The 27,366-nt window shown below is 47.7% G+C and overlaps 1 protein-coding gene across 1 annotated transcript; it reads left to right on the forward strand.

Moving 5' to 3' along the window:
* The first annotated feature begins 455 nt into the window (after positions 1-455).
* On the forward strand, positions 456-13,877 carry LOC136476382 (uncharacterized). The gene is made up of 3 exons (XM_066474199.1): positions 456-582; positions 4,428-4,685; positions 13,402-13,877. Exons 2-3 carry the CDS (start codon positions 4,428-4,430, stop codon positions 13,651-13,653), a joined length of 510 nt encoding a protein of 169 aa, XP_066330296.1. The 5' UTR covers positions 456-582; the 3' UTR covers positions 13,654-13,877.
* Positions 13,878-27,366: the final 13,489 nt, after the last annotated feature.

A 27,366-nucleotide genomic window follows, 5' to 3' on the forward strand; every position in this document is an offset into this window, starting at 1 on the left:
ACGACGAAACACGGTGGGCGGCTGATGCGACGTATCGCCCCGTGCGAATGCGGTGTTTGGTCAGGTAACCCGAGTTAAACTGCAGTACCAACGCCACTTGCCGTCCGGCGTATACGTGGAAGCCCGGTACCGCTAAACGGCCCGGCACCGCGCGCGGTAGCGTGCGCGCGCCCGCGCGTCTGTAAATCGGCATCAGCGTTCCGGCGGCACAGTGCACCACGCGCAGCGCACACGCTAAACACGGTAGCGCGGAAAGAGAGAGTTGGTGAGAGAGAAAAGAAGTGAAAGGAATAAAATATGAAATAGTAGATATATAGTATAGGATAGAGATAGTATGAGCGTGGAAGAAATAGATATAGAGATGAGAATCTTAATAATTAGAATAAAATATTTTTTTTAAGATAGAAATAGAGCCGGACGAATACTGATAGCCTTAAACCGTTGGCCCGCTATAAATTGCAGTGCGATAACCATCGCTTCCGTCGCATTTCCTTCCGTTCCGTTCCTTGTAAAGCTCAATCCAAAGGGAGCAAAATCTTCCCTGCGACCGTCCGACGGACCACGTTCTGCCCAATCGCCAAGGTAATTATTCATTCCTCCTCTACTTTCTACTCTCTCTTCACAATTAGCCAATATATATTCACCGGAGCTAATCTCCAACCGATTTGATTCTTGGCTTATGTTACCCTCTTCTTGTAACCCTCTCCGATCCCAAATCCGTGCCTATTCTGCCCGAAACCCCCGTGGTCTTGGGCCCTTTGTGTTAGATCTGTTGATTCGATGCTGAGCTTGTTTGTGACAAGTTGTTTTCTTGTCTCAACAAACACTTATCCCCTTTCCAGTTCTACTGATACTACTATCTTTTAGGGCGTGCCTGAGGTCACAAGAGCAATCTACCCTGAGATCACAAAGTAGATACTAGTAGTCTGCTTGTATTCCGTTTCTTCCATCGAAATACCCCCTTTTCGCATTTCTGTTTCCAGAGGATGGAAGTGGTCACATGGGGTGGCCCAGATCCAAAAAATTATCTGTTGCTTGTTGGTGTAGGATTTTCCTGAATTTGTTTGGTTTGGCAGTTCAGCTTGTGCTCACAGAGCTGTTACGTATCATGTATTCTGGATTTCGTTGCTAATTTGTTTATTAGTGGATAGTCCAAAACTCTGCTACGGTTTTGTCATCTGCCCATGTGTGCTTCTGTCAGTTCAGGGGAACTAATTAGTTGCCTTGCTCAACTTACTGCTTAGACACTCAAAATCAAGGTCATACACATATACTCCTTCTGTCCAAAAAAAAAAGTGTCATTCTCCAAAAAGTCAGCAACTTTTAACTTTGGCCAAATATATTTAACAAAATATTAATATTTATGGTACATAATTAGTATCATTAGGTAGATCGTTGAATATACTTTCATTATAAACTTATTAGGAGATATAAATGTTGTATGTATTTTCTACGAACTTAGTTAAAGTTGAGAAAGTTTGACCAGCACGATTCCCATAGTGACTCTATTTTTGAGACGGAGGGAGTACGTCATAGGGGGATTTGTACCTGAGTACCTCACTTGTTTTAGGCCAACTTATTCATATCTTTGAAATAAAAAAAATCAGGGACCATTATTTGCCTGATTAGTAAGCATGTGGTAAACAATCTCTCTGAGTTTTGCTGATATGTGTGTCTCGGTTACATCTTAAGTATCGGTGACTCAATTATGAGCTAACATCATGTACAGCCACTGCTGCTATGTTACTGCTTTATTGTCTTCTTTTTCCTTCTTGGTGATTTTAGGGAATCAGGGTGTATAGACCATGTTATAATTGTCTGAAGTAGTTGATTAAGATGCCTGATATCCTAGTCGAGTCATGCATTAGTTGGATTCTGCTGCTCTTTGGTTCCAACACGCCCATTTTTAATGTCTGCAAACTGCTTACTAGTACTGTATAATGCTCGAGTGTGGTTGTGTATTGTATCATCAAACTATGTGTGTTATAACTCCAGATTTCCCTTGTCATTTTTTCATTCTGGGCTCCTGCATGTAAGGCTCCCAGCTATGGAAATAACTAGATGGATTCTTAATCTAATTTTGATTTGGTATATTTGTCCTATATGTAAAACTTTTAAAATATTTAATTCTATCAGGGTTGGATTAAACTTCTATCCTGTGCTGTTGGATTATGAATGTCTGTTCAACTTGTTGTAGCAGTTGGTCAGCTTTTCAACCCAGGTTGTATAGGGCTAGTTCTAGTAGCCTGATGCATGCTTATTAGGATTTAGTATTTCACTTCCTTTCGATCCTAGTTTTCTCCCAACCTACTACCTATTTTTGTAAAACTTTGTTATTTCTGTTGTTAAATGGAAATGGGAGATACCCGGTTTTGGAAAGAGAACTTTGAAATTTGAATTGAATATATATATTCTTTTTAGGGAAGAATTGAATACTTCTAAGTTCTGACTTCCTGTATAAACATTTTAAATCTGTTGGTTTCATTGTTAATTTATTCAAAACCTGGACAACAATTCTTTCGGATTCATTGAACAGTTTATACTAGTTTCTTATCAAGGAAATGTTACAAACATGGGGTGTTATTTCTTTCCAGGTTAGTGGGACTAGTGGTCTTAAGATCCAGATTTCTTTGTTGTGCCTCTTGTTGTTTGACTCTTAATAACAGGATGTTATCAGTCGCATGTCAGCGTGAACTTATTCCTGATAGGCTCAATTGCTTCAAATTGACTTGCTCATATACCTGAACTGAAGTTATGAGGGATGATCTCGAATGCCTGATTACTTAGCATTTCTTTCTTGAGCTACCAATCTGTATGATCAAGTGTGCTTTGTTGACTTGTCTGGGGCTTACTTCCTGTACATCTAGTGCTGCCAGGATACTTAGGTTTCTTGGTATGTCGTATCTTGGATGTTAAAGGTGTTCGTGGTGTACCATGGAACAATTGTACTAAGTAGTTCATCCAGCAGTTCTATTTTTTCCTTCAAGTAGTGCTTCTGCTGCTATCTTGTTTTTGTGTTATATTTTATAATTTGTGGAAATATTGATTTGCAAACTGCCTGCTTCTTATAATACTAGAATTGTGGTTATGAATTGAATGACCAACCCTGCTATATGCATGCACAATGTATATTGGCTTCCAACACCAGTTTTTCACCTTTTCAGTCTCCCATGCGTGATGTAGAGTGCCTAGCTGTGAGCCACAGCAATGCAAGTCACTATAGAATATTCAAATGGCATGTTGTCATCTGGCTCGGAAGTAAACTAGTTAGTTGTTTATCTTCTATACATCAAGAAGATCATCCAAATTTGGTATCCTCTAAAATTAAATTTGAATGCTTTTTAGTTGGACTTTTATTGTCTGAACTCTAAAACATGTGGACTTGATTTCAAAAGCTGGAGTGCAGTTTTGTTGTGATTTAATATTTGATGCTAATTCTAAATCAAGGAAACCATAGGGCGCTTTTTTCCAGTTCAGTGAAACTAGTTGGTCCGAAGATATGGATTTCTTTGCACCTTGTTTGAATTCCTATAACAACGTATTGGCAGTCACACTCACACATCAGGATGAACTTTTACAGGATTGACTCACCTGTTTCAAATTAACTTGCTCATATCCCTGCCTAATTTGTTTGCGTGATCAGTCAGCATCTCTCTGAGTCACTAATCTGTATGTTCAAGTGTGCTTTGTTGACTTCTGTGTTTAATTGTTTCATCAATCCATCTGTATAAGCTGCCACAGTATATAGCTTTCTTAGCATGTGGTATCTTGGATCTTTAAGGTATCTGTTGTGTATTATGGAGCAATTGTGTTCAGTAACTCAGCAAGGGGTGCTGCTTTTTTCCTTTCAAGTCAACTAACGCTTATGCTTCCGAGGCTATTTTATTGCTACATCTAGTTTTACTGATAATGCTAGATTATAGTTAATCTGCTAGAATGCCCATGGTTGCAACCGTGAGTACTCAGATATTAAAGTCACTATAGGATGTTGTGTTGTCATCAGTGCCTTATTTTTCCCAATACCTTTTTATAGGAATCAGTTTTGATGTTCTTCCGTGAAATTTAATTCGAATACATTTTAAAATTCTGAAACAACTGTATGACTTGAAAAATGCTCAATTTGCTTACGCTGGAGTCGAAACCTTCAATTAGTTCAAGTTGAGCATATTATTATCAACTTTTGCCTCAACCTTTTCTTTTAGTCTTAGAAAAAAATTCTGGGTTTGCAATGTGGATTCACATATTTTTGGCATGAGTTTTGGCATCTCAGTATCTCACAACATTGTCATTGTAATGTTTTTTTTTGAGGGGATTGTCATTGTAATGTTGATACAGTTGAAATTGAGCATATTATTGTCAACTTTTGTGCCTTATTTTTAGTCATGAGTTTTGGCATCTGACAACATATTTTTGCTTTTTTTCTGCAGATGCAGATCTTTGTAAAGACCCTGACCAACAAGACCATCACCCTCGAGGTTGCGTCATCTGACACGATCGACAACGTCAAGGTGAAGATTCAGGACAGGGAGGGGATTCTCCCTGACCAGCAGCGGCTTATCTTTGCTGGCAAGCAGCTCAAGGTTGGACGTACGCTAGCTGACTACAACATTCAGGAAGAGTCCACCCTGCATCTCGCTCTTCATCTCCATGGCGGCCGGCACATTGCCCGCAACAGCATTCCTGAGGTTGTTTCGTTATCTCACAGGACCACATCCTTCCTAGTTAGTCTTAATTGCTCATTTGATCTATTCATTGGGCCGAGGCAGGCTGGTCTTATTTCTTTTCTTTTTGAAGGAACTTGGCAGGAGCTCTGCTCCTTCTGTTTAGACCGAGGAAGTGCACAACATTTTAGAATGGCCTCTAGACTTTATTCTAACTTCTCAGTAAGAACAATTAAAAGAAGTGATTTAATCAGAAATCTGCTCAGCATTTGCTTATCCATCAATTGAGTTTATTTGGGCAAGCAATTTAGATCAGGGATAGGTGGTTGAGGGCTAGGCTTGCCTTTGCTGACTACTGCAGGAGTGCTGGGGATGTTGCTGGTGGCAGTGGAGGTAGCATAGTGTTGATAGGTTAGCCGTTAGTCCGGGGCGGTAGCTAATGATAGAGCTCAGGCTTTACAAACACGTCCATAGGATCTCATCTCACCAGGGATGGGTAGAATAGAAGAGCTAGAATTGTCTCGCTCCTTGGATGGATTTGAGCGAGTACATTTATAAGTGGAAACTTAATCTTAAGTTGACTCATGAAACAACCTGTATAACAAGTTGTCTTATAGTAATCCACAATTCATTAATTTATGCATAGAATAAAACGAATGTTATGATGTACATGACAATAACTCGTACAATGGTGTAGAAGCTGTCCTCAAGTCCTAAATTTTAGGTTAAACTTCCATCGCTCCCCTCCCATCATTCATCATAATATAAGGACGGATAGCTGCAACTGTGTCGTGAGAGAGGGGGAAGGGTACAGAGGTATCAGGTACACTGGACGGTTGAACCTATGTCCAATGGTCCATAAAATTGACTTGTAATAAATAAGCAAAATTAAGGAAAGAGAGATACCTTATTAGAAAATTAGAAAAACTACCGATTTGGCATAGTTTTAGGCAAGGCTTGTGAACCCAGTCTTAGGAGGCTATGGATTTGGCACTATTTTAAACGTAGGTTGATGAAGCGAGGCGATCGTCCGTTTCAGGTCTTGTGAGGATCGAAGAGAGAAACCTTAGCCTTAATGATGTGATGACAAAGGCAGATCGAAAAGATGATATGAACTGTCCAATTTGTTTATTCCAACGACACCAACCGATGTAGATATGGTCCTTTCTTATTTATACTAGCAAATTTGCCCGTACTTTCAACGGGACATTGCTTGATTTCAAATGGGCACGAAAGGCTTTAGGATATATATCTGTCGGGGACCAATATTAGGGTACCCAAAGAGGATGAGCTAATGACTGTCAACTTTGATTCATCCGCGTGTCAAAGAGCGTGATTACACTGTTTGCCAGGCCACTTCTCGTCTGGTCACCGAGACCGTGGGCCCTGTCTCATCCGACCCTCGAGGGTTGGCTCCGCCTCGCCCGACGTCTAAGGGCAGACTCCGTTTCGCCCGACCCCTGAGAGCCGGCTCCGCCTCGCCCGACGTCCGGTGGCTAGCTCCGCCTTGCCCGATGTCCGAGGGTTGGCTCTGCCTCGCTCGACGTCCGAGGGTAGACTCCGCCTCGCCCGACGTTTTGGGATTGGCTCCATCTCGTCCGACCCCCGGGGCTCGCTCCGCCTCGTCCGACGTCCAGGGGCTGGCTCCGCCGCGCCCGACGTCCAGGGGCTGGATCCGTCGCCCGACGTCCGAGGGCTGGCTCCGCCTCGCCCGACGTCTGCACACTGCTCCTTCATAATGACGCATGCGGATAAGGCAGGACACTTAAGTCAACCACAGTATCGAGGACCATACCCTGCACGTATGTAGGAAAGTACCGTCAGGATATGACAGGACGGGCGCTTTAAGCCATTCCAGGCATGTCAGAGCCCCGAACAGTGTTGTAGGCGTCGACATTTATCTTACAATGTTGTGGGCGCCGCCATCAACCCTCGGGCGCGGATCCTGACATAAGCATACGACAACCACTATGATCCAGGAGGAAACTCACATCATCTACAGTAACAGGCGTGCGGTCACTGCGTCGTCTACTCCCCGCAGGGTCGCTGTTCAACGCCTTGGTCCGTCGCGCCGCCCGACGAGACGCCTTGATCATGCCTGGTTGAACTACAAAAAACCTACGCCTCGACGGCTACGGTATCTTTGCTCACCAACGTGATTCGAAGTTTTTTCCTCTTACACCTCGGGCCCTATGGTCTTAACAAACGGAGGAGTCGAAATACGTGAGCCCTTCTTTCGCACATAAAAGGGAAGAAAACAAGTTCAATCAAATAAAACAAAATTATGAAATTATTTTTATGATATATAAGGATCGGCACTTGTTCACAGGTTACAAGAACGCTTATCCAGCCTATTTGACTAAACTATCCCCTCCGGGGGAAAACTATTTCTTCAACTTTGTTCGCTAGGTTCCACACGAGAGGAGCCACCGCCGGTTCTATTTCATCCAGCTCGGAGGCTTCGTAGCCACGCGCGAAACCAAGGCTCATCGTCTCTAAGTTGATGCTTTCATCATAATGCGAGCGGGTGATGGCGAAGGCTTGGGTGATCCCTGAGCGAAGGGCTTCCCTCTCGAGCTAGTGCACCCGCACCATGACATCTATGGCACAGTCCGCGAGCGAGCTGGTCCCCTCCACCTGCACCACCTGCAGGTCGTCACAGACTACGCTGAGGGCAACCTTCAGGACATCGAGCTCATCGCTCTCCGTCTGAAGAAGACTCCTCGCCTCGGCAAGATCCGTGGCCAGTCTGACAGCGGCGCCCGTGGCCTCCAGCTTCTAGGCTTTTGCGGATCCAAGCTTGGCCTAGAGGGAGTTGATCCTCTATTGCGCCTCATCACAGTCTCTGACGGCCTGGTCATGCTCCCCACGGGCCACGCCGCGCTCCGAGCGGAGCCTCTCCGAGGTCTGACGTAGCTCGTCGTGCTCCCTACGTAGTCGGGTGACCACCTTGGTATCCTGATTCGCCCTTTGCTGAAGGGCCGCGAACCTCTCCTCGGCTCCCAGCTTGAGCTCCCGCTCCTTCTCGGCCTTGGCCAGGAGGTCGAGGATCCACTAGCGGGCCTCGGCATCCCTCTAGAGCAGCTCGTCCCGCTCCTTCCGGACTCTGGCGGCCTCCTCCTCATCCTGCCGTGTCTTTCCAATAGTTCATCAAAAGACTTCTCGGCATCCTCCGCGTCTCGACGGGCCTTAGCCTCCCAGTGTCGAAGATTGTCCGCCTTCGTGGTAAGGGGAGTCAACTCGGCCACCCTCTGTTAGAGCTGGGCGGTCACATCCCTGTGCAGCTATGCCTCTTTGATGAGGCAGTCCTAGTCCTCCTTATGTTCATGAAGGAACCGGGACTTCTCCCGGCTGCGAGCAATAAGAGACTGAAAAAAGATGGTGGTCAGAACACAAAAATAGATGAAGAAAGAAGAGGGCGAGAGGCAAGATTAAGTGAATACCCAGCTGGTGGGAACGATGATGTCGCACAGGGCGCCCCTGGCCTGGTTCAGAGCTTCCAGCGCGGCCGTGATCCCCTCATTGAGACTCTCCCGCTCCATGCCCTCAGCGGCATCGTCGAGGGTGAAGAGTTCTGACGACGGGTCCTGCGAACTCAACCACCGGAGCAGGGGCTCATCCCATGCAGGTGGGTGGCTGCCCTTCGATGTCAGGGCTAGGGACAACTCCCAGCCGGTCCCCTCGACAACCACCGTGGTGTCTGGGGATCCCTCGGCCGCGACCCCCTCTGTCCTGCTCACGACGGGCATCGTCTCTTGGACCACCGGTAGCACGGGTCGCACCGCTGCCTCGGGTGCCGCCATCGCAGCTTCTGGCTATGACCCATCCATCATAGCCACCGTCACCTCCGCCTCTATTGGCGGGACCTCGTCCGGCTGCGTCGCGCCCGCCGTGGTCAACGCAACGAGCACGGCTGGAAGCTCTGCCCACTCCAATGTCGGCAGCAGAATCGCTTTTGTCACTGGTTGCTCGGCAACCTCCAAGGGTGCCCCCTTAGCCTCGCTGCTCGCTTGACCCGCCGAGGACATGGGCACCACCGCGGGTGGTGCCTGACCGGCCGACAAGGCTGTGACGTCGGCTCCGCTCTCGCTCGAAACAGGAGCGACGTCGGGCGATGGCCCCCGCCTCGCCTGAATGGCGATGCTCTTCTTAGGCGCCAGCGCCAAAGAAGTGCCCCGTCTGACCCATCTCACGGCGCTGCAAGAAAAGAAAAGGCATAAGTCACAGTAAAAACAGAGAAACAGAGGAGTTAGTGACTTACGTTGGCGCTGTTGGGCGGTGGAGACATTTGGGTGATGAACCCCCAGGTCCCTGCTCTACCTCATCGTGGCAGGACCGTTTTGAGCCCTCCCCCTGCTCCTGGGCTGAGGGGCTCGCCTCCCTAGCATTTGGGGGCACGGCGGCGGAGCCACTCCCCTTCCTCGGTACCTCGGGCGCGGCGGCAGAGCCACCCGCTCTCGATGCCTCTTGGGGCACGACAGTGAATCCGCCCGTCCCCGCTGGCTCTTGAGGCGCGGCAGCGGGGCCGACCCCCTCCGTTGGCACCTCGGGCGCAGCGACAGAACCGCCCGTCCCTGCTGGTTCTAAGGACAGGCCGACGATCCGGCCCGCCTCCTCTGACCTCATGGGCTCGCCTCCCCCTACATGGAACGGGAAGGGTCCTTGCACGGACGAGTGGATACCTATCAGCGTATCCTCGCTCTCTAGGTCATCCCACTCGGTGTCGACAACTACCTCATCGTCTTCCTCGTCGTCGTCATCATCGTTGTCGGTTTCCTCCCCGTGTTCCCGCGCACATATGTTCTACTACTTCTTTCTCCTCTCGTCCTCCTTCGCCTTCCTCTTCCACTCGGCCACGGCACGATTCGCCGCCATCACAAATGGATCTTTCAGCAGCAGAGCCAAATGATCCATAAGGGCGAGGTTCCTCGGTTGGTCTCCCATCTTGATATCAGCATCAAGGGGTCGGTAGTCAAATAAAAAAGGGGGTACACGAGGGAAGAAAACTTACGAAGGAAATGAACCCTGATTCCAGCCACATTGGGGGGTGCCCCGACATCGGATACATGAAATCGAGGACGGCACCGACGTCATCCCGAGAAAGCTCTATCGCCTCCTTGATGCGCTACGCCACTTTGAAGGGGGAGAGCGCTCCCTCGGTGAGCGCCGTCTCATCAAGTGACGCCCCGGGCGCCATCATGTGCAAGGGAAGCGCACGCCTCATCAGCGGCACCACACTCATGTGGTAGGCGTCGATGATCCCCGACCCCTTCACGCCCCTCTCCTTCTGAATACGGATGGCGGTGAGATGGTCCTAGATTCTCTTCTTGTCTTTCTCCGGGACTCCCCACTTCCTCCATGATTCTAGGACCTCTTCGATGAGGCGCCTGGTGAACACCAGCAAGGGGGGCGGCGGCGGCGTTCTTGACGTAAAACCAATGTGAATGCCACCCCTTGTTGGAGGTCGATAGACGCATTGGCGGGTACTCGCTGACTCGATTGTTGTGAAGCTGAATGTCGGCGCATCCCATCGGCACATTTAGCTCCTGTTTCTTCTCTTGTTTCTTCAGGAGGGTGACGACGAAGAAGTACCGCCACAGGTCGAAGTGGTGACTAATCCCTAGGAATCCCTCACACAGGGCGACGAACACCGCAATGTGCTGGATTTTGTTGAGATTAAGGTGCTACAGGTCCACCTTGTAGTAATGCAGCAACCCTCGAAGGAACTTGTGGCTGACTCTTGGTAGATCTCCGCGAATGGGATACCGGGACTCCAATCGTGCTATCAACTTATCAAACCATCGAATCTCACAGCCATACCCGCTGACAAGACAAATCACTCCCCAAGCGATTCTGTCCAAATCACCCGGGTGCTCGGGGGCTACACCCGACGGGTGCGCTCGCGCACACCCTCTGGCAAGACCAATCACCCCTAGGCGATTCTATCCGAATCACCCGGGGGCTACACTCGTCGGGTGCGCTCGCGCCCACCCTCTGGCAAGTAAAAAAACTGGGCGATTCTGCTCGAATCATCCAGGGGCTCAGTGACTACACCCGTCGGGTGCGCTCGTGCACACCCTCTGGCAAGTTAAAAAACACTCGGGCTATTCTACTCGAATCACTCGGGGGCCCGGGGGCTACACCCGTCGGGTGCGCTCGTGCGCACCCTCTGGCAAGTCAAAAAAAACCCCGGGCAATTCTGTTCGAATCGTCCGGGGGCTTAGGGGCTCGGGGGCTACTGTCGGGGACCAATATTAGGGTACCCAAAGAGGAGGAGCTAATGACCGTCAACTTTGATTCATCCGCGCGGCCAAGAGCACGATTACACTATTTGTCGGGCCACTTCTCGTTCGATCATCGAGATCGTGGGCCCTGCCTCGTTCAACCCTCGAGGGTTGGCTCTACCTCGCCCGATGTCTGAGGGCAGACTTCGTCTCGCTCGACCCCCGAGAGCCGGCTCCCCCTCGCCCGACGTCCGAGGTCAGACTCTGCCTCGCCTGACGTTCGGGGGCTGGCTCCGCCTCGCCTGACGTTCGAGGGTAGACTTCGCCTCGCCCGACGTCTTGGGATTGGCTCCATCTCGCCCGACCCCCGGGGGCTGGCTCAACCTCGCCCGATGTCTGGGGGCTGGCTCCGCCTCACCCGATGTCCGGGGACAACCACTACGATCTAGGAGGAAACTTACATCATCTACAGTAACGGGCATGCGGTCACCGCGTCGTGTGCTCCCCGTAGGGTCATGGATCAGCGCCCTGGTCCGTCGCGCCGTCCGACGAGACGGGATGGGACGTGACCACTTGCGGACAAAGCCAGAACATGGCATCATTAGCGGACATGTACCTGACACAGAGCTATCCCTGGCACGGTCCGCAGTATCAGCAGGGCTGGCACAGAGGAAAAGGAATACCCGGCATCTCTGAAGGACCTCCCTTGTCTCTAGTTTTTCTTCTTTCTCCCATCTGTAACCCCTGCTTTCCCTTGGTCTATAAAAGGAAAGGCAGGGCACCCCACTAAGAGGACCGATTAACCGCATCACACAACACACCAGGCATCACACAACACACCACGCATCACATCACACATAGCAGAGCAACAACCGAGCGCTTTGCATCCTTTCGACATTTCCATCAGAGACTTGGGACATGTCCCTCTCTTGCTCGTTTGTACCCCCTACTATGAACTTCTCAGTGCAAATAACATAAGCAGCAGCCACGAATTGGATATAGGGACATTCTGCCCGAACTAGTATAAATCTTTTATCTTTTTAACACACCATTCGGACCAAACGCGCAATAATACAAATTTACTCGTTGGTGTTTACTTGAAACGCCGACAATATCCAATGATTATGTTATGTGTTTCAAAGGCTAACTTCAAATATATGTTATTTAATAAAAAATTAGAAATTGTCTATCAAACAATATATCATCACAAGCTGATTTGTTGTGAGGGAAGAACACTATACCATAACTAATAAGTCAGGTTGATAAATTTAAATGAACAGGGCCATACTGTTTTTACTATTTATTTAGATATAGTGTATATCTAAGTACATAGCAAAAAAATTATGAAGCTAGAAAAGTTAAAACTTCTTGTAATTTGGAATTGAAGAAATAGTAATCAGACCCAACCGAGATTAGGGTAGCTAATGCATGCACGAAATAGACAATAGACAAACTAATAGTGAGGAAATTATTTCCTTGGTCCAAAAAAAGTGTTGCTTAGTTTTTTGTTTTTTTTTCTCGAACTTGCTTATTTGGCACAGAGGATTTTCCTTTGGTTTGTTGGCCCTTTCGTTAGTTTGATGGGCTAACGGTGTCAAACGGTACGTAAAATGACTATTTTATGGCCAATATTTTTTCATGGGTCTTTTAGGCTGTCTCTATCGATAATTTTCCAAAATAAGGTACAATATTTTTTCAAGCATGGAATCATTATTTTTTTATTTTTTGTAATAATTATTTTTTCAAACCAGGAGTAAAAGAGTCATTTCGGGTACAACTTGACACTGTTAGTCTATCAAACTAATGGAAGGGCCAAGAAACCAAAGGAAATTTGTTTTAGGGCCAAATAAGAAGGTTTGAGAAAAAAAGCAAAAAAAAAAGCAGCACCTTTTTAGGGCGAAGGAAATAATTTGCGGGAAAAACAAATGTTTTGCGGTCAGGCGGTCAGCGAATAGTATTTTGAATAAACATTATATAACTTCACTGTTTGATGAGAGTGACGTATCACTAAAAGAAGAAAGATCTTGCTTAGCACCTCCAGGGACCAGCGCTCGATTTAACCGAGCAAAGCAGCAGATCAACAGATCTAAGGAGTCAAACTTCTGCTGACGGTGACCCCAAAAAACATAAGATCGTGAGTTGTGACAAAAAAACAGGCTGTCACGCGTGACCTGTTGGTTTGGAGGCCCAACTATTTTGGGGCCTTGGGCCATTGCGGTCGTGCGGTCGCCCATCCGCACGCAGCACGCCCTCGTCGACGGCCCAGGGTTTGGTCAAATCCGTTTAACCACCTGAAAGCACTCATAATTGCAATTGGGCTGTGGACTGGGCTTACCCTTGCTGCGCCCAAAGAGTTTCTATGGGCTCAAACACCTGTTTTTCTTTGAATCGTAGACTGGGGATCCAGTAGAGTTACTTGTGATTTTCGAAAAATAAAAAAGTAGAGCTACATGGTGTTATTGCTTTTCAATAGAGGCGACACCAAAAGAATCTTACTCATGTACACATTCGTGCAGGCCGTTGCAGATGAGGACGGGAACGGTGTGGTTGGAATGGTTGGGCAAGACGAGGTCCCCGGCGCTCAACGCCTGCGCATGCGCAGAGAGGGCCTCCGTGTCCTGGGAGTGGCCGTCGCTTCCCTGGCCGTGACGGGGCTACTGGCCGCTGGCGAGGCAACTCCTCCGGCGACGGGCGTTGCCCTGCTCATGGTGCTGATAGGCGGCCTGTCCCTCGCCACCATACCAGCGCTCCGTGGACGCAACATGTAGCCAGTACTGTAGCCGCGAGCTCGAGGCACTGAGACAGTTTGGGTCAGTCGTGTGAGTCCGATCTCCGATGGGGATTTCTTGTCTTCGGGTTCAGCTGCTCTGCTGTACCTCCTGGTTTTATGGTGCTTCCATTCCATTGATCATTGTATTGATGTATCACCATGGTTTTGTCAAAACTATAGTCATTCCTAGAGTTTCACTTATGACATCTTTTTTTAAACCAAGGTTTTATATCTTTTATTAGCTTATTGAACAAAAGTTTTTTGAGATCACAGTTTTCAAAAACTACGTCATTCAAATAACTCTGCTTTAAAGTTTTAGTAGCACTATTAAGTTGTTAAGCTATCTAGACTAGGTAATTAAATATCGTGGTGCTCCATGGGCCGTGGCCTATGGCCGCGCCGCCATGACCTGGCCATGGTGGAGTCTATCAGATCTGCAAGCGCCGATGTTTAAGATTCACTGAAATAAAATTGCCGTCTTAAATTGGAAACCATGATCACCAAACTAGACTCAGATTATAATTAGAGAATGTTATGGATCTTCAAAACCATAACCTCGGGAATTCTGTTAGTTTCGATAAATTTGTGACGTAAATTCGTCTTTACCTTGTTGGTAGGAGGACAACACCCAACACACGGTAGCTAGTATATATATTGTTCCCTGCACCATAAGCTCAGATATTAACGACATGTTTGACGATGATCAGGCACATGATTCATGCATTTCAGTGAATGGTTTGCCGTTTCTTTCAATTGAAACCAAATGATTTCTCTTTTTCCTGATTGGGACGTACAGCTGTCCATCTAGACATGTTAATACAGCATGGGAGAAATGTGATGATTCACGCAGCGATGTTGGGGGTATTCTTAGGATTTCTCACATCCTTACGTCTTGCGGTGTGTGGTACTCTGTGCTAATGTGCTTGTTTTGTCCCGTAATTGTTTTAGAATTCCATCACTGTATTTTCCCGTAATTGTTTTGTCCTCTCGTTATATGTGGAGTAGCAACGTACAAATTCTCATATTTATTCTTTTGATAATAGATGATATATCGATTGACGGTGAAACGACAATGATACCATTGTCGATATCGACATTCTTCTTTTTAATTGTGTGATGTGCAGTGATGTTTATAAGGATAAGTTATACACGTGGCACCTTATAAAGGTGGAAGTGCGTGACGTGTATTGTATTTTGAAAAAAAAAATACATCCTTACACCATTTGCATTCATGTCCCTACTTGCTGCTTTTGCTTGTTCCATTGGGCCAATAATTTATAAAAAATAGTATAGCAATTCTAAATAGGTATATACTATCAAAATATATTTCATAACAAATATAATGGTACATATTTAATATGATGAATATTAGTATTCTTTTATTTTATATAAATTTAGTTACACTACTACAAAATATACAATCACTGCTGGTTCATGGAATTGACAGTGATAATACTAATTATCGATTCGTGGCTTCAAGAAACAGTGATATTACAAACGGCAGGAAGGGTGGGCTATTACTGCCAGATATTGCCACCAACCGATAACAGTATTCCTGGTACTCAGATCAAAAATTTGATCTCAATTCTTTTAAGTTCCTTCACTCCCGTCGTCTCTCTCTCTCATCTTCTCCCTTCTCTTCCCCTTCTGTACCACGCAGTCTCCCTTCTCTCCTACATCGTGGTAACAGCGGCCACAACGTGCGGGCCCTAGCAGCCATGCTCCCCGGCGCGCGTAGCTGCGGTAGAGTCCCAGGTGTGTGGCTACTGATACGATGAATCTCCTTCTCTGTCCCCCTGATATGGGAATCGATCTGTCACTCGATTTAATCTGTGATTTGTTCATGTCCTCCACTGTTGGGTTATACGGATGGCTATTCGCTAGCACAAATTAATTACCGCGTAAAAACAGAATCACTTGCATGTAGATGATCATAGGTTATACCTTCTCGACGCGCGACGCAGCGGAAGACTTGGCAGATCGCGCGTAGTTGATGTAGTAGACGTAGGTGTCGTATCGTACGATGTAGTGCGCAACGTAGCAGCACGACGTACACACGTACGGACAGGAGAACGGCGGCGACGTAGCGTGCTAGCGCTCGTCGACGCACACGGATTGCAACGGAACCCAAAGGCACTGGCTTCTTCCGGCGGTTGCACGCACACACGCACGCGAACAGCAGAGGGCGGCGGCGTGGGTGGGTGCCTTGCAATTAGGTTAATCACCCCTTGGCCGGTGATTAGCTTATATATATATAAGCATGCTCATGGGCCAGCCATATGGGCCACGTTGGGTTGCAGTGGGTCAATATATAGTTTCTCTTGAGCATTAACTAACAGGAAGGAGTGGTATACAACATTAGGGAAGTATGATAGATTCTTTTGTCGACCCAACTGAATTTTTTACTATTTAACCTTTTTTTAATAAAATTTATATTTGGTCTCACGAGAGACTTAAACTCATCTTTGGTCCCTGGAGTCGACGTCATGAGTCATGGCGCCGAGGTAACACGTCTCGGCGCCACAGGTTTTAACGTTGAGGTACCTAGCCGTGCACAGAAGAAAATCCTACGTGACCGGTACCTGTACCTAGCTGTGCACAAAAGAAAATCCTAAGTGGCCAATACCTCGGCGCCATAATACATGACGCCGAGGTCGACACCACACAGGTTGCCGGCGCCTCGCTACAGTGCTGCGCTGCTTTTTTTTCCTGTACAGTGTTTCGATGAGCAGTCGCAGGCTCGGGAATGGCAGCCTTGCTCGCCCACGCCCCTGAGCAGTAGCAGGCACAGTGACGACGACCGCGGCGCACGTAATCTGCTGCGCTTGCTTGCTGCAGTGGCAAAGGTGAACGGCTCGAGATAGATGGAGTATACGCTGCGCTGCGCTACCTGCTCTTCTCTGCTCCCCTGCATCGAGACGATGGAGCAGTGCGGAACAGGCAGATGCAATACACCATCACCTGCCAAAAAATGCTCCTACGTGAGGTTCTTCGAAATGCGCCATAATCTGGTGGAAGGATTATTACTGTGTTGTTCACCAAACAAAGAAAATGTCAAACTAAAATATTACTGATTACTGAAAAACGGGAGCAAGTTCATCATCCTTAACAGTCAACAAAGTGCAAGATATGCTCACATGAGCGGACCCCATGCATGCAGTTCACAGCCTCTCATACAGAAGCACTGTGTGCATGCGGACGAGCTGCCTCCTCCACTATTTTACTTTGGTATTTTCACTATTTTTTAAAAAAATAATTGAATTTATGGAAATGATCTTTCCCAGTTTTACTTTATTTTTTGGCACGCACAAACTGTATTTTGGATAGTGATGTGTCTTAACCACTAGCTAAAAACACTCAACCCAACCACCTTACTGTTTCGAGGATATAAATTAGCTAAGGTCGCGTTTAGTTCGGCCACCGAATCGGCGCCGCCGAATTTGCTGCGCTACTGTAGTGTTTGTTTTTATTTGGTAATAATTGTCCAATCGTTGACTAATTATGCTCAAAACATTCGTCTCGTAAAGTACAACCAAACTGTACAATTATTTTTTGATTTCGTCAACATATAGTACTCCATGCATGTATCGCAAGTTTGATATGACAGAAAATCTTCTTTTTATATAGTGCCAAATTCTGAAATTTGGGGCAACTAAACATGGCCTAAGCCATGTAGTTTTGTCCTCTTTTACTAAACTTTTTTGTTATAAATAGTTAATTTAATATTATAGGGGCAGTGCTTACTGTATTTTTGGCATTGCAGAGGCGTGGGCGACGGAGACGAGGCGGTACGGCGTGCGTAGCTGACACGCCTACAGTTGGTTCGAAGTCACTGTGTAGCTGACACATCTACAGTGCCGCTACAGTGCACCGCTCAAGCCGCACACAGGCTGCCTGCCCGGCACCAGCTACAGCACATCATGGCCTTGTGCTATAGTGCAGCAGCATGGGCTCCTGCAACAGCACGTCCTATCGCCCTGCATACGTTTATGCTTGGCGCCATATATCTTGGCATCGACTTTGACGCTATGTATTATGGCGCTGGGGTATCGGCTACGTCGATGTCACGTAGAATCTCGATTAGGCACCTCGACATTAAGATCTGTGGCGTCGAGACGTGTTACCTCGACGTCAAGACTTAAGACGCTGATCCCAGGGTCAAAGATAAGTTTAAGTCTTCCAGAGAGCCAAATGTAAATTTTTTTCGAAAAAAAAGTTAAATAGTAAAAAATGAAGTCGACCCAAGCACATCGGGCCATCTGATGCCGGCCGTCGTGTTACGTGTACGACGACGATCCAGCGCCATTGATGTGTCCGAAGGCGTGGCCGAATTGGGTTCCGAGCGTCTCCATGCCACCAGTACAGTAGGAGCGTCTCCATACCCTCACGTACTGCACTTCCCTTTCGCTGCTCAAGTAGCACTCTTTTTCCTTCTTCCTGAACGCTGGCGAGATATGCTTGCTCTATTTTTGTCTCTGTTTTCCGCAGTCGACCTGACAACTGATATTTCCTTGTCAAATCCGCTCTCCCTTCTTCAAATTCGATGCCTACATTGGTGGCATGCCTACGGTAGGCCATTTACGGAATGTTTGCGTGTTTGGGCAGTGGTGTTCCTTTTTACAAAATACCTACTGGAGTGTACTATTATTTCGTTGTGACCTGAAGATAACTCAAAAGGTCAAAAAGTTCACCATGTATGGCGCGCTTAAGACGTGGCACGGAGTTGTAAATTGCACTTACCTTTGTTCATTTGTTCCTTGACTAAAGGTCCATTTGGAGAGGGCTCTCTCTGGCTCGGGTTTTTTTTACGACAAAAAAAGAATTATATTAGATAATAGCTGGATATATCAACATGTTACAAGCACGCTGGATTGTATAAATATTTAGAAACTGATTTTCATCTAAATTATACACAGGCTGTGAATAGCTCCAGATCTCAAAACCAGACTTATACGACGCTTTGCAGTATAGATGACCGCACAGACAAACACTCGGCAAAAGGCGGCCCAACGAACGGCGACCAACATTTATGTAGGCGGAGTTCATAAACTTCTTCTCTCTGCCAACGAAAAATGGGAGACTGATCTGAAACTTATTTTCTCTAGTTCTTCATTATGGCCAGAGAAAACGGAGAAGGGACCGGAGAAAATTATTCCATGGCGGCGATACCATCTCCTCCTTGATGTCGCTGTCTGGAAATAAAAGTCTCCATGTCGTTATACTGGTGAGGATGCTGACGCCCTAGTTATCGCCCTCATCTTCAATAAAGCCGCCATGGAGAAAACGATTCCATCCTACCCTCTCGCCGTTGCGGGAGAGGAGGAGATAAATCTCCAAAACCAAGAAACTTGGCATGAAGAGACTCTAAGCCTAAGAACTCGATCTACTGAAAAAACTTATTAAAAACGATGGATCCCCACTCCCTTCAGCCTCCGACGACATGTAGGAGGGAAAGGGAGAGGGACCAGCGGTGGTGAAGGCGGGAGCAGTGGCGCTACGCGAGGGCACGAAGGGATGCGTGCTCGTACATACTGGCTCGGGTTCCTTCACGATACTAGCGGAGTCGGGATGTGCCTCAAATATGCAGCTTATTCGGCTCCTCCTGTTCTTAGTTCATTTTTAGAGGGAACGGACCTGTTTTTTCCACAGCCGCAATATGCTACAATAACAAACCAAGTTGTACAGTGCTCACCTCAAAACCGCAACAAAAAGGGCCTAATAATCATCCGCCGTAGTTGAAATATTTCCAGTTTCCGTGAAAGATTGTACGAATCTGGTGTGCCATATACTAGAATTTCAATGACAGTGCAACATCACATTATAGAATATGTGCTCTATAAAAAATCAATGAGGCTACGCACTTGCACTATTTATATTTCAGGAGTTGAGTACCCGTGCATTGCTACGGGCATACATAAAATCTTATGGTGTAAGCTACACGGGGTAACATATGTAAAATCTCATAACATGTAGTAAATGTTGAAAATTGGATCATATCGAATGATTTTGTTAGCATCTTTAGGCCGCTATTGGGCCTTGCCTTGAACAGAAACCTATTGCAAATTTGTTATAATAGATGTACTGTAGATTGCAAAACCCCTGTCTCTCTGATTTTCAGTTGGGTGATGTAACATCCTAGATGTTAAAAAGCAACTAAAATTCTGATCATGAGCATCATCAAGCATAAGCATCAAGTGTCATGCCATAAATGCATTTCACGTTGCAATAGTAGCTATCTTATGTTGCATATGTTGAGTTATATGTGTTGCATGAAATGTTAACAACAATATTAATTAAGGAAGTTTGTGATTTATATATGTGAAATTCCTTAAACAATTAAAATTTTGTTAATATATGCTTTGTTGTTTAAAGTATGCCTTTTAACATGGAAGTAAATACAGGAAATGGTTTCAAATCAAACATGTTTGAATTTGAGCTCAAAGATTGAATCCTATAACTAATTCTCATAGTCATTTTTGTCTCTCTTTTATTAGTTATAAAGTTCAATGTTTGGGATTTTATTAAAGCAATTTTTCATCAATAAAATTTATACAACTTTTGTTCCATTGATTGGACCTATACTTGAGCTATGAAACTGTGAATTGGGTTGAGGTGTTTGATTATTGGTTGATCCTAAATTAATTCCCAAAATAGCCAACTCAAAGCAATTTCCTAAACCCTAACTGTTTCTCAGCTTCTTGTTTCAATGTGCCTGTTTTCAAAATCCAAGATCTTGCAAACCATCATGTTTTTTATGTTGGGCTCTTAAGCAATGTTGAAGCTCTCCGATCAAGGTTTAACTTTGCTTAAGGTCGATCATCGAGTCGTGTTGCAAAATCGCGAGCAATTGAGAGCTGAATTGGAGGTTTCAGTCGGCTACAGTGGTCACCGTCGTCCAGTCTGCCTGCTCGCCGCCCGCCGCCCTCGCTCGCTGTTCTCTCACGTCTGGACACGCAGCAGCTCGCGTGTCACGACCAAGCAGGAGGTGGCGAAGCTTCAGAAGCCGCCCGCGCCGTCTTAACCTCGCGCCAGCCGCTGTCTTCCCTCTTCCCTTTTTCTCCCTCGCCGCCGGTCACCTCTGCGCCCTGACGCAATTCATCACCACCATCACGCCCCCGCCCGTCAGCTCGTGTCCATAGCTTCGCATATCCCCCACGCTCCTCCTGGATCCGCTCAAGCCACTCCTCGCCAGCCAAATCGGCCGCAGCGCCGGTTGCCGCCGCGATCACCCCGCCATCGCTGCCGCGTCCACCTCACCGTGGCCGGGTTGTTCTAGAGCCTCTATAGCCCCCTTATTTTCTGTTCGAGGTTACTTAGGATCGTTATATGCTCTCAAGATTGTTGGTTGAGTGATTCCTTAGCTGGTAACGCCGGAACGCGTGCTCGCCGCCGGGTTCACGTCGCCAGAGCCGCCGGAGCCGACCGCAGCGCCGCCTGATCCGTCTCCTCTTCAATCGTTTATCCGTAGAGGTCGTGGTGAGCATCCTAACGCTAATCTCCCCCTCCTTCTAACCGCTACCGCGCTGTGGTGGCTAGAATGCGTCGCGCCGCCGTGTTCTGTTCCGCCAAGCCGCCATGGCTGTGGCCAAGTTCGTTTCTGGCCGTGGCTCGATCAACCAGCAGCTGTTTTGAGTTAGAGTGAGCACGAGGAAGCTATTGGTATCCTCTGCGTCTCTGCTAACCCCGCCGCTGGGCGTGTCCGCCACGCCGGAGCACCGCCGTGCCGCGCATGGCCGACGTCGAGCTCGCCGTGTTGCTTTACTCGTTCAACCGATAGCTTAGATGGATGCGCGAGGTCGAGTAGATCGTGTAGGTGCAAGCCCCGCCGCCGGAGACCTCGCTGCCGGCGAGTTCTTGCCGGTCAACGGCGGTGTCCGCCGCGGTCAACACGGGGTACTGTTCTGCTGATCCAGGGCCCTTCTGTCAGTCTCAGTGGCTAGCAGGAGTCTGGGTGCAAAATGTCTTCCCTTCGGTTTATTATTTTCAGAAAAAGCTAAAATGTGCTCAATCTTGTTTAATTCATAAGTAATTCTAGAAGCATGCTAAAATTGTGAAATTTTGTGTGTAGCTTTGTTATGAGATTCCCTACCATGGAAAAATATTAATTGGTCTTTTCAGTAGTTTTGGTATGCTTAAAAATTACCTCTTTTAATTATAAAATTGACCTTGTATAATTTTTATAGGATAAAATAATTATGCTTTAATCATGAAACTTTTTGTGTATGTTGTACATGCTTAGACCTGCCTTCATAAAAATTATGGTACTGTTTTGATAGTTCTAAACTAGTTAATTAATTTAAGTCTGTTTAAATGCCTTTTCTTTAAGTAAATAAATACTAAAATAATTTAGGAAAATACTTAAATGGCTTTGGTATATTTTGGAGTTGATTGTAGACCTTGGAACACTACTCCCTTTGTTGTTCCTTGGCAACTTAATCATTTCCATGTTATGCTTATAATTAACTTGTTAGTTAATAAATAAAGTAGTTTACTCAAATGATTAATTAGTAAATGCATGTGATTAGGTCATGTGATGATCCTTGTTTACCCTCATGGTTGAACTTATGTAATGTTAGTAATGTACGTTGCCTTATTTGACTAGTATAATGTGATAAGTGTCGCCTTCTTAATAACCACATAATCAACTTGTTTATATAATAATTAATATGGCTTAATTATTAATTTCTTATAATGATCATGACTTAAGATAGATGTTAATCTTTTGCTAATTCATGTTAGTTCCTTTCATGATAACAAATAATTAACTAGATAGTTAATGAACTAAGATACTTTTATAGTAATAACCCTAGTTCCTTAGTGAAGGAAAGTTGTACTCAACTTTCTTAACTTTGTTTATCTTCTGTTATGCATTTGAATATCTCTCATCATGCATCATGGCATGTAGTCCATCATGTTAAGCAAAGCATCATTTATTACATGTAGTACAAATGAGAGTGAGAAGACTCGTGTTGATCAAGTTTCGGAGGAAGTTCATCCACCGTGGTGTTGGTGCCAAGATTAACCTCTGGATATCTCTGTGGAACTTTCTCTACAACGCAGGCAAGCCCTGGAGCATACTACCCTTCTCTTAGTATTTACAAAACTTTATTACACTTTAAGTCTTGTGAGATGTGCATTAAGAAATTATGAGTTGGTCGAATACCGTTACTGCATGATGACCTTGATCTTTAGGTATCCTTAGTCGTACCCTGCTAGTATATGTAGGTCGATATTTCAGGTGCTTAGTAATGCTTAGACTTCGGTAGAAGTCGAATGGTGGTTTCATCGTTCGTAAAGAATATGTTTACCTCGGCTCTACTTTTGGGTCGTGAGAATACCATGATATGATAATGTTAAATTGAGACTGGGCGGGACTCGATGTTATGATAACTGTTCTTGGGCAGACAGGTTCGCCTGGTCATGCTCGTCCCACCTGTATCGATTGAGGACCGTACCATTGTAGACCTATCGTGTTCGAGACCTTGCAGTACTGGCCACATAATCTAGTAAGCCTGATACCTCGGCTATTCCATTATGTGAAAAGACAACTGCGCACTAGGAGTAGGAGATGGCGAGAATAGCGTGTACTCATCCTGTGAATCCGTCCAGGACGACGTAGGGAGGTGGAGTACTGTATTCTCGGGTAGCGCAGACCGGTTCATGTTTTGGAGGATCCGAGTGAAGGTTGATATATGTAGGTCCAGGACCTGCGTATGTCGTGTGGTAAGGAAACCCTAGCTAGGCCTAATCGATTCGAATTGTCGTGCTCCACGATTATGGAGACTCGATCCCCCGATCTACATCGTAGTGTTAATCAATGGAATATGGTTACTGGTGGATAAGAGATGAACATGAGATGAGATGTTTAATGAAATGATTGCTTTAGACTAGGTGCAAACTGGATACTACAGATAACTTAATACGAAGCTAAAACATTGAAAGTAAGGATCCACTGGTAGTAAGCTTTTCTGTAAAAGTTACTTCTTGCTTCTATCTTTCCTTTAAGTCTGCATACCTTTGGAGTCTTTCCTTTTAGTTGGGTAGACTTGTTGAGTACCCTTAAGTACTCAAGGTTTGTTAAACTCCTGTTGCAGGTTCTGACTCGAGCTGCTAATCAAGGTCATGTCGGTGGGCTCGACATGATCTGGCTGTCTCTTCTACCTTAGGTGTTTCACCTAAGTCGCTTCCGCAATTCTACTCACCATTTGGAACTTAGTTAAGTTTATACTTAATCATGTTTTATACACTAATGTTATAAGTCTTCCGCGCTCTGATGTACAATATTCTTGTATCAACTGTTGTAATATTATGGCAACTCCATGTTGATCATGTATGAGTTATAAAATGTATATGATTCGGGGTTTCCCGAGGACACCCGACGGACTACCTGAGTTATCTGGCTCTCATGTGCAGCAGTCAGAGGTCTTAAAGACAATGGCAGGTGCATGTGGGCCATATAATTAGGGTGGTTCTACCATAGGTGAATCATTGTTCTAAGCTTTTTGGGATGCCATGCAAGAATTGCAGGAATTACTTATACTCAAATGTACTCAGGTTTGACAACGTTTCAATCGGAGAACAATGTTACTCAATCCCATACAAGGTAGAATAGAACTCAATTGCAAAGAAAGTCAATAGATAACCTTTAATAGATGTGGGGGTATGGCCCCCAAGACGTGGGCCGCACCGTCGGAGGTGGCCCGGCCCACAAGATCAAGGCGTGCACGGCGCTGCTCGGCGTGCACCGCAAGACATTGTATAGTACCAAATAGGATACTTTACGTGTAACCCTGCCCCTCCAGAGTATATAAGGAGAGGCAGGGGTCCTCTACTTGAGATCATGTATTCAATACAATACACAAAAGACACAGGATATAGGGTATTACGTCGATCAGACGGCCCGAACCTGTCTAAATCGCTGTCTCTGCGCCTTGTGTCACCATCCGGTTCCTGATTACGTGCATCCCCACCGACAAATCTACCATCGCGGGATGCCCCTCGGTGGACTGCCGAGCATCTTTTGTCGATAGTTGGCGCGCCAGGTAGGGGTGTGCGCTTGATCCATGGTGAGCCAGATGGACCTCAAATCAACAGCGTGTTCTCGTCATCAATCTCGTGGAGATCAAGCCAGTCCACGACGATGATTCATCACTGCTACACCAGCCCCTGCAACAGCAGATCCGATCTCGGAACCACCTTCGAGGTCGTCTTCACCAACAACTCGCCACCGCTGCCCTCATCAGCCCTCGTCGACGACTCGCCGCTGCTGCCCTCGTCAATGACTCGCCGCCGCTGCCCTCGTCGACGACTCGTCGCCGCCGCCCTCAGTGGCCTTCGCCGACATCTTTCGCCGATGTCCCTCGCCGTCGACTCGTCGTCACCGCTCGACGGCCTTCGCCGACATCTTTCGCCGACGTCCCTTGCCGTCGACTCGTCGTCACCGCTTGATGGCCTTCGCCAACATCCTTCGTCGATGTCTCTCGCCGTCGACTCGTCGTCACCGCTCGACGGCCTTCGCCGACATCTTTCGCCGACGTCCCTCGCCGTCGACTCGTCGTCACCGCTCGACGGCCTTCGCCGACATCCTTCGTCGATGTCTCTCGCCGTCGACTTGTCATCACCGCTCGGCGGTCCTCGCCGACATCCTTCACCGACGGCCCTCGCCGTTGTCTCATCGTCATTACTCGGCGGCCCTCACCGACATCCCTCGTCGCCGCCGAGCTACAAGCAAGCTGCCTGCGTCACCGACCAGATAACGCTATACGCCGCTGACCAGACACTCTGTCTAAAGCTAAGTCATGTTTTAATATTCTTCTAAATATTCTCCAATCTCCGTATATTGTCATAATGTTTTTCCGAACTGTTTTCTCCATGTTTGCTCTCCAAATGATTTTCTAAACCTCCGAACAGTTCTGTTGATGCTCGGACGCCTCTAGAGACGGCCCTGTCTCTGGCTCCTCCCTACACGTGCTACAGGCTCCGCGCTCTGCGTTATGGGTGATCGGCAGCGGCTCCTTGGTCACGCCTGTTCCTCCTACACGTGCACAGGCTCCGCGCTCGACGTTATGGACTATGGGCTAGCTAGGGCTGGAGACTCAGCTACACACTAACTGTTCGGGCGGTTTATATTAAACATAAATATATTTTCATGTCAACTGATCGCCGAACTGCATACGTCGTTTCATCACCATTGCTGATTTTTCTCCAGAGTTTATTTATTTGTGCATCATGTACTACCCGTTCTACATGTTTGTATTGCAGGATCATCGTCAAGGTGATCGGACCACCTGATGCTCGGACTTCTCCACCGATCAACTGGTCGGACCACTTGGTTCATGGACTCCGTCGCCGACCAGTTGATTGGACTGTTCGCCGATCATTTCTACTCAATGTTCACTTCGCCGCCGACCAGTTGACTAGACTGTTCGTCGCTCATGCTTCATCGCCAGCTACTCCAGTTACTCCTCAGCGCTCGGATTCTTTGTGTTCGAGGACTAAGTGGGCACACTTCACCGCACGGACGTCGTCAGCTACGTCGGTGCTCGGACCTTGCCGCCTACGCCAAGGACTCCTCGGTGCTCGGACATCGCCGCCTACGCCAGGGACTCCTCGGTGCTCGAACGTCGCCGCCTACGCCGGGGACTACTCGCTCCTCGGTGCTCGGTCATCGCCCAAGACTCCTCGCTCCTCGGTGCTCGAACATCGCCAGCGACGCTGGGAACTCCTCGCTCCTTAGTGCTCAGACATCGCCAGCAACGCCGGGAACTCCTCGCTCCTCGGTGCTCGGTCATCGCCAGCGACGCCGGGGACTCCTCACTCCTCGGTGCTCGGTCATCGCCAACGACGCCGGGAACTCCTCGCTCCTCAGTGCTCGGACATCGCCAGCGACGTCGGGAACTCCTCGCTCATCGGTGCTCGGTCATCGCCAGCGACGCCGGGGACTCCTCGCTCCTCGGTGCTCGGTCATCGCCAGCGACGCCGGGGACTCCTCGCTCCTCGGTGCTCGGACATCGCCGGCGACGCCGGGGACTCCTCGCTCATCGGTGCTCGGTCATCGCCAGCGACGTCGGGGACTCCTCGCTCCTCGGTGCTCGGTCATCGCCAGCGACGCCGAGGACTCCTCGCTACTCGGTGCTCGGACATCGCCAGGGACGCCGGGGACTCCTCGCTCCTCGGTGCTCGGACATCCCCAGGGACGCCGGGGACTCCTCGCTCCTCGGTGCTCGGACATCGCCAGGGACGCCGGGGACTCCTAGCTCCTCGGTGCTCGGACATCGCCAGCGACGCCGGGGACTCCTAGCTCCTCGGTGCTCGGACATCGCCAGCGACGCCGGGGACTCCTCGCTCCTCGGTGCTCGGTCATCGCCAGCGACGCCGAGGACTCCTCGCTCCTCGGTGCTCGGACATCGCCAGGGACGCCGGGGACTCCTCGCTCCTCGGTGCTCGGACATCGCCAGCGACGCCGGGGACTCCTCGCTCCTCGGTGCTCGGACATCGCCAGCGACGCCGGGAACTCCTCGCTCCTCGGTGCTCGGTCATCGCCAGTGACGTCGGGAACTCCTCGCTCCTCGGTGCTCGGACATCGCCAGTGACATCGGGGACTCCTCGCTCCTCGGTGCTCGCACATCGCCAGCGACGCCAGAAACTCCTCGCTCCTCGGTGCTCGGTCATCGCCAGCGACGTCGGGAACTCCTCGCTCCTCGGTGCTCGG

This window comes from Miscanthus floridulus, chromosome 8 (genome assembly GCF_019320115.1).
Source record: "Miscanthus floridulus cultivar M001 chromosome 8, ASM1932011v1, whole genome shotgun sequence".
NCBI classification, from domain to species: Eukaryota; Viridiplantae; Streptophyta; class Magnoliopsida; order Poales; family Poaceae; genus Miscanthus; species Miscanthus floridulus.